The sequence below is a fragment of the Arachis stenosperma genome, chromosome 5, assembly GCF_014773155.1.
Source record: "Arachis stenosperma cultivar V10309 chromosome 5, arast.V10309.gnm1.PFL2, whole genome shotgun sequence".
In the NCBI taxonomy this organism is placed as follows: domain Eukaryota; kingdom Viridiplantae; phylum Streptophyta; class Magnoliopsida; order Fabales; family Fabaceae; genus Arachis; species Arachis stenosperma.
The window spans coordinates 35,234,375-35,242,541 of NC_080381.1; the positions used below are offsets into that span (position 1 = coordinate 35,234,375).

General features: G+C 34.1%; 1 protein-coding gene across 1 annotated transcript; it reads right to left on the reverse strand.

The window, feature by feature from the left end:
* Positions 1-801: 801 nt before the first annotated feature.
* Positions 802-5,065, reverse strand: LOC130982340 (pyruvate dehydrogenase E1 component subunit alpha, mitochondrial). The gene is made up of 9 exons (XM_057906312.1): positions 4,294-5,065; positions 3,540-3,708; positions 3,360-3,439; positions 2,849-2,926; positions 2,384-2,479; positions 2,217-2,288; positions 1,603-1,656; positions 1,441-1,506; positions 802-1,300 (listed from the first exon to the last, which is right to left on the reverse strand). The coding sequence occupies exons 1-9, from the start codon at positions 4,816-4,818 to the stop codon at positions 1,256-1,258; spliced, it is 1,185 nt and encodes a 394-aa protein (XP_057762295.1). The 5' UTR covers positions 4,819-5,065; the 3' UTR covers positions 802-1,255.
* Positions 5,066-8,167: the final 3,102 nt, after the last annotated feature.

Below are 8,167 nucleotides of genomic sequence, written 5' to 3' on the forward strand. Positions count from 1 at the left end.
TTGTGAAACTTAGCACAAACACTTGTGGTGGAAGCGTTATCTATTGTGCTCTAATGCTCGAGCAACATGCAAGGCAATTAATCATTGGAAGGAAAGGACGTAATATGCACCACTTCATGTACATTTTTCTTATACATATTTTACTTTTGGTATTAAAAATGATTATTAAGAAATGAAAAAAAAGTTTTTTCCTTTAATATACCATAAAAATAAATATAGACAAGAAATAGTACAAAACATCATTCTCAATACTAATAGTTCATCATTACATCATTTATAGCAGTTTGATTAATTCGTAGACAATCTGATACTCAATTATTCATGTACAAACTAAATTGCAGACCAAAACAGAAAACATTTCGCAACACTCTTTTGGGTTAGCTAAATTCCAGACCCTAAAACAGTTAGCTCCAGCTCAAACCTACCATATGGATCCATGACATAAACAAAAAACAAAAAAGCAAGGGGGCACATACACAGACACACCAAGAAAGAAGCATGAGAATAAGAGACTTGTTGAAAAAGGAAAGAAAGAAAAGATAAATGCAGCAGCTAAAAAATCGCAAGTGAAAGCTAGGTGAACTCGGTAAATTTTTCTTTTGGTTTCCTACGGTATCCCCAAACTCAGCAAGCTAAGGACTAATCCGTCGTGGATTAGAATTAGATTTAAGGGTTTGTCACAGGCTAATGGGTTGCTGCATACACAAGGCAGAATTCAAAAATTTAACTTTCAAAAATAGCAACTTTCAATAATAGTATGTTTACTAGTACAATTATAATTCCAAATAAAAAACGTGATAGTTTAATAACTTTGCTTATAATGACTATCAACATAACTAGATCTTCCAGCAATGTGAGACTTACAATAAGTAAACACACCAAATTTACCACATTATCAAAATCAAAGGTTTAGATTATAAACACAACCTACTAAGTATTAACTATAATGGCAAAAACTTGCCACCAATTAGTGAAAAAGACAAGTGTTGGGAGGAGTTGTGCACAATTATTTCCTCAAATTTGCAGCAACATCAGTTGCATAATGCTATATAGCCATTGGTTGGTTCATCCAAAATTACATGCACAAAAGTATGAATTTCTTCCCCATTGCTACTCGAGTAAAATTCCTATACATAATGGAGAGAACTCAACCAATAGGCAGAGAAGTAACCTGTTAACATGACATCCTTTTATTTTGATTGGTAGTCTGATACTAAGATAGTAACATACTCAACTCGCAAAGTGATGTTATTGATCACGGCAAAGTAGCTCTCACTTCTTTCCTATCAGCACCAAATGACTGCGAATTCACAAGGGCACTACTGGTCAAGGGTTGAATAAAACATAGCATCCTCAATTTTAAAAGTAAAAGACGAAATCTTAATTTGTCATTTTCTTATACTCGATGAAACCAGTAATGAATTTGGAATAAATCGATACCTCAACTCCTAAACCCTTAACATATACATTGGTAAATAGTTCAGATGGGTCTGGCATTGGGCATTCCTGATTACAGAAAATGAACGTGAAAAATAAGATTGTTAACCATGTACGGCGATCACAAGGTATGGCTGATTGAACTATATTTTTTTTGTTCTTTACCTTTGCTTTAGCGATGGCATCATCGACATCTTTTCTGACTTGTTTCTCGATGTCCTAAAAGAAGATCAATTGAATATGTTCAGCATAGTGCTTAAAATAAAATGTTTCATCTGACCCTAAAACATCAAAATATATACTTGCATGTTTCAACTACAAATCTTCCTAAACTCCAATTGAATTGGAAACTTGAAAGAAAACCATGAATACAACTAGTAATTCACAAAATAGGCAACCTTCTACACATAGCAGAAATAGTTATAGGCAGAATATAACTCAATTTAACGGTACTTACTATAATAAGATCTATACCCTATTAGAGGACTCGAATCCACTTACAAACTCCAAAGTATGGTAAACACGAATTGGAACCCACGAAAAATATAACGTAACCCATAATTCTTTAAGTCAAGTCTGATACCTTACATCATAAATTCATAATAAAGAAAAGTTTAATCCATGAACTATATTCAAAGAAATAAAAAATAAAAAAGGCAGGTAAATTCGGCAAAGATGTCATCAATATGGAAGTCATAGTATTATACATAACCAACCCTTAAAATTATCACACTTCACATCAAAAGAACAAAGCAAGAAGTCTAGTTTCGTTTGACTACCTTTAGCTCCTTCTCAGAAGCAATGTCATGAGCCAATAATAGCTTCCTTACTCTCTCAATTGGATCACGCTCCTATAATCATATTAGCCAATCAAAAAATTTGAGAAAGAACTCCATGATATTAAAATAACAGCACATTATATGCCTTGCTCGGTAGTGTGACAAACCTGTCTCACACCGGAAATCTCATCACGTGTACGGTATGTGCTACCAGGATCAGACATAGAGTGCCCGTGGTATCTATAGGTGTCCATTTCAAGAATCTTTACAAAATAGTCAAGAATACAAGAAAGCAATCAGAGTAAAGCAAATACCAAACTTTGATAATTTAATCAAAGCTACACAAATGCTAGAAAGTATTAAAGTTAGGGCAATCCTAGGGTTGAGAAAGCCCAATCTTATCTTATATACACAAGTAAGCTTTAATTCAGAGATCTATACGTACACCCATATCTGATGGCTACAAAGTTTTCATGGTTAATGCGATACCACTTATAAGTTCTTTCAGAGATCTAGAGAGTTTTAATTTGTTATGTCAACTAAGCATTTGTTAATGATCCACTTAGAACTTTGAATTGCTAATAATTATTATTAAGATATAAATATCAAATATAGCAAATAAATATACTCACAAGGGGCCCATTTTTCAAAGCATTCTCCTTTGCAAACTTGCAAGCTTGTTTCACAGCAAGAACATCCATGCCATCAACCTGGAAAAGTTTATAATATTGAAAATTTTCAAACACTGGATTAAAAGAGACTACTATCATACTATGCATATTCAAAATTTAATATATGCATCCAAGTAAACAAGTAAATAAAATATACACTTAAACAATGGTAACAAAGAACTTATATGTTCAAACAAAACAAAACAAAACAAAACACAACATAGTGCTACAAATTTAGATACAAAATCATGGAAAGGAATATAGCCCAGGAACACACTGTACATAGCAACATCACTGTATTTACGACTTTAACTAAATTTCAGTAATTTTCTATAATCTACATCCCATACACTGACATGTATCCACCCAACAGAAGTGTTAGAGAACAATAAAGATTATTGATCACTTCCATGAAGCTAACATACCGAAACAAGACCGAACTAAAAATCTAAGCAACAATTCTCAATCTCACCTTCAACCCAGGAACATAATCTCCACGCTTGTAATAAGCAGGGTTTTTAGCAGCCCTCCACTCTGCTGTTCCCATCCCATCTGCGAAAACCAAAGTCAAATAGAATCAATCAACCCAACCAGTCCAATCCACTGCAAAAAGCACAAAACTTTAAACGTCCCCAAGTCCCCAAACACTCACAATGGTTATTCTCGCAGACCAAGATCGCAGGTAGGTCCCAAAGCGCTGCCATATTAAGCGCCTCAAACAATTGGCCCTGGTTGGCAGCACCATCACCATACAAGGTAAATGTCACATTCTCTTCCTTGGAGTACCTCTGAGCAAACGCCAACCCACATCCAAGCGGAATCTGTTGAGAAAAGAACAAAATTTGAGAGCCAAAAAGAAGGTCAAAGACAAACGGAAGAATGGAAAGTGTTTGATCACAAATTAGTATAATTATCTACTAACTTAACTACTTTTAACTAAATCTTTGGTTTCTATGGTATCCGCCAGTCCAGCAAGCCAAGAACTAATCTATCGCCGATCGGAGCTCATTTAAGGGTTTGCCAATGGGTTGTAGCATGTACAAGGCGGGATATGAACTGACACTTGCTTAAACTGACTACTAAGCTAACCATTAGACCCTCCCGCTGTACTCTTAACTAAATCTAACAAATAGACTTGGTTAGGCCTACTTCATCTCTTATCAGGGTCAAGGACTTGAAGTGTAAGATTTGATTTATTGGAAATATGCAGTGGCCTTGACCCAGTAACAATCATAGGATATGCTTCATAACAAATTAAAATTGAGTGGGCCTAATCCAGCATGGAAAACTTGCTAACAAGTACGACTAACTACTTACTTAATTCCTCAACTAACTCAACGAATTCTTAACTAGATCATAACAAATTTGAACTAACTGTAACTAACTCTTAGTTAACTAAAATGCACCTGAGCTCCGACGATGCCATGGCCACCGAAAAAATTGGTCTGCTTGCGGTAGAAGTGCATGGAGCCGCCCTTGCCCTTGGAGCCGCCGCAGATGCGGCCCATGAGCTCGCCGAAGACCTCGAGGAGCGTGCCTCCGCGGCCAATAAAGGTGCAGTGGTCGCGGTAGGCGGTGATGATGGCGTCCTTCTTGGTGATGGCGGCCTCCATGCCGATGGCCACAGCCTCCTGACCGTCGTAAAGGTGGCAGAAGCCGCGGATGAGCTTGGCCTTGTAGAGTGAGTCGGCGGCGATCTCCATGCGGCGCATGGTGGCCATGTCCCGGAAGAAGGAGAAGAGCTCCGAGGCGGAGGTATCGACGGCGCGTGGGGGCGCGTCGCATTTATGGGAGATGAATGGAAGAGAGGTTTCGATGGTGAGGGGATCGGTGGAGTCGGAGGAGATAAGGCGGCGGATGGATAAGGCGGCGGAAAGGGGTTTAAGGAGGTTGGATGCATGAGATGATGATGCTATGCGTGACAGAGCCATGATTAGATTCTCTTGTTACCGAAGAACAAAGAAAATTGGTTTAATTTTTGTTTTGGTGTGGAGAGTTTTTGGAGTAAGAGTGGAATGTGGAAATTGGGTTGAGGGGTTTTGAAGTGAAGTAGAGAAAAGAGAGAAAAGTTTGGAGGTTTAGAGAGAAAGGTGGAAGATCAAGAAGGAGAAGGAAATAGAGGTGAAAAAATATAAAAGGAGAAATTTTTGGAGGGGAATAATCGTGTCCGAGAGTGATTTGTTTTGTGTCTCGTCATGTTACTGCCACATGAACTAAATTAATTAGTGTGTTAAATGTTTAATATTGGAGTTTTTTAATTTTGATATGGGGAAGGTGTAGGTGTTTTTTAACTTTATGGGGATCTTGGGGTGTTTGACGGAGATGTGACGGTGGCATCGATTGGGGGGGGAAGGAAATCGGTGGGACCGATTTCTAGGAAGGGGAGGTGCTCAAATCGGTGGCACCGATTGGTGACCCCTTGCCACACGTCGCGCATGCAGCGTGGTCCGTGACCCCTTATCTGTATTTCACCCACCGGATACCCCTATCTCTTTCACTCTCCAACACTCTCTCTTTCACTCTCAACTTTCCCTTTCTACTTACTCTCAACCCCACTACTTCACCATTGTTGGACCACCATATCTCAGCAGAAAAATTAAATAAAAATGCAAAAAAAAAAGGAAAACCAAGGAAGTAAATCAACCGGAGCTTCATATTGTTAATTATCTTGGAGATCCAAATCATGTAAGTTTTTTTTTAATAATTTTATTTAATGATAATAATAGTGATAATTTTAGATTTTATTAACAGTATATATTGCAATGATACTAAGTAGAAATTAGAAATTAAACTTATATGTATGTATTTTATTATTAGGTGGTTAGAAATAGAAATAAAAATAGGAATAAACCTTGTATGTATGTATGTATGGAGATGAATGTTTGTTTGTTTCTATTGGTGATGAAGATGAAGCCCTGGTACATATATTATTTAAAAAAAAAAAGAAAAAAGAAATGTTTAAAAAAATAATACATGAAAGAAAAAAAAAGTAAAATCTGTACATATTAATTTGGAATAGAATGATATTGATATATTGTTGTTGTTATTATCAGTATTAGTAATCGAATTTAATTAATTATTACGATTAAGAATGAAAATTTTATTTATTAATTTATTGATCGTTAATTATTATGATTAATAATAAAGTTAGTATATATACTGTTTGAATAATAATAATAATAAAAAATTAGTATGTTGTTTGGTTTATATAAATAATAATAATAATAAGAATAATAATAATAATAATAAATAATAATAATAATAATAATAATAATAGAAAAATTAGTATGTATGCTATTTGAATAATAATAATAATAATAATAATAATAATAATAATAATAATAATAATAATAATAATAATAATTATTATAATAAAAAATTAGTATGCTATTTTTTTATATAAATAATAATAATAATAACAATAATAATAATCATAATAATAGAGAAATTAGTATGCATGGTGTTTGAATAATAATAATAATAATAATAATAGTAATAATAATAATAATAATAATAATAATAATAATTAGAAATTAGTATGCTATTTTTTATTTGAATAATAATAATAATAACAATAATAATAATCATAATAATAGAAAAATTAGTATGTATGCTGTTTGAATAATAATATTAATAATAATAATAATAATCAGATTAATAATAATAATAAATTAGTACGCTAATAATAATAATAATAATAATAATAATAATAATAATAATAATCAGAAATTAGTATGCTGTTTTTTTATTTGAATAATAATAATAATAACAATAATAATAATCATAATAATAGAAAAATTAGTATGTATGCTGTTTGAATAATAATATTAATAATAATAATAATAATAATAATAATAATAATAATAATAAATTAGTATGCTATTTTTTTATATGAATAATAATAATAATAACAATAATAATAATCATAATAATAGAGGACTTAGTATGTATGTTGTTTGAATAATAATAATAATAATAATAATAATAATAATAATAATAATAATAATAATAAAAGATTAGTATGCTGTTTTTTTATATGAATAATAATAATGGACATGTTTTGAATTGCAATTATGTTGGGAATTAGTTTTAATGGACATATTAAGCATAATTGTGTTTTTGAATAATATAGTTATATTATATTTGTTCTTACACTGGAAAATGTGGTATTGTAGGCGTCAAGGATGTTGATGTGCGATCATTTACGCACCTGGATTCATATATTGCGGAAACTCCGGTGCGTGCATAGCCCCCAAATCCAACCACCGCATGAAAGAAGGCTCTTGAAACGGATGCAGGTTTGCTAGTGCATTTGCAACTTCCGCCACATCTGCGTTCATGGCGCCAACAGTTGCTTCTTCATCCTCACCTGGACCGACGATCTCATAGTTACTTTCAAATTCATCTTCGCTTTCACTATTATAATCTTCCAATTCAATGTTACGGTCCGCTTCAGATTGCTCAAACTCAATATATAACTCGATGCACGATATTCGGTGGCGATTTTCCATGTACATTGAAAACATTTCCTGCATACTCGCTTCGTCTATCACATACTTGGTCTGAAATTGAACAAATCCGCCAAATACAGGTAGAGGATACCTGTACAAAATACACGATATTCTCCTACATCTTTGCATGCCTATCTTCTCACAAATCACACCTTTCAACTTCTCAAATGACAATGTGAACGGAATAACAACATCTAATGGATTTTCACACACAAATTGAACTCCCTCATATGTTTGTAATAAGATCTGTCCGTAATAATAAATCTTCAATACAACTCTATCATCCATAACACTATCTATTCTCAGCCTCACAGAAATTTTTTTTACAAAAATGAAAGAGAAGAATCAGAGAGGAGAAGAGAAGAGAGGAGAAGAGGATGAACATTAGCGGACGAGGAAGAAATGAAGCTTCTGTTTTACCACCATCCGCTTTTTGTGTCGACTAAGGGCAAATCGGAGGGACCGACCGCTGCACACCCAAATCGGTGGCTCCGATTGGTGCACCCCGGATTAAAATAAAATTAGAGCACCAACAAATCGGTGGCACCGATTTCATACCCAACAGCCTCCCCTTCCTCAAATCGGTCCCACCGATTTCACCTCTCACTCACACAAATCGGTGGTACCGATTTCTCCTACTTCAAATCGGTGCCACCGATTTCTTCCCCCAAAATTCCAAAAATGCAACGCCGTCATAACAGTGTAAATCACCCATAAGCATCATATTCCAGCATAACTCACACCCAAATATCATATCTAAAAAACTTAG

Coding starts and splice junctions, on each gene's coding strand:
- LOC130982340 (XM_057906312.1), bottom strand. CDS start 4,818: ATGGCTCTGTCACGCATAGCATCATCATCTCATGCATCCAACCTCCTT. Junction 2,480..2,848: donor CTTTGAAAAATGGGCCCCTT/GTGAGTATATTT, acceptor TATTTTGTAAAG/ATTCTTGAAATGGACACCTA. Junction 1,301..1,440: donor TTAAGGGTTTAGGAGTTGAG/GTATCGATTTAT, acceptor GTGAATTCGCAG/TCATTTGGTGCTGATAGGAA.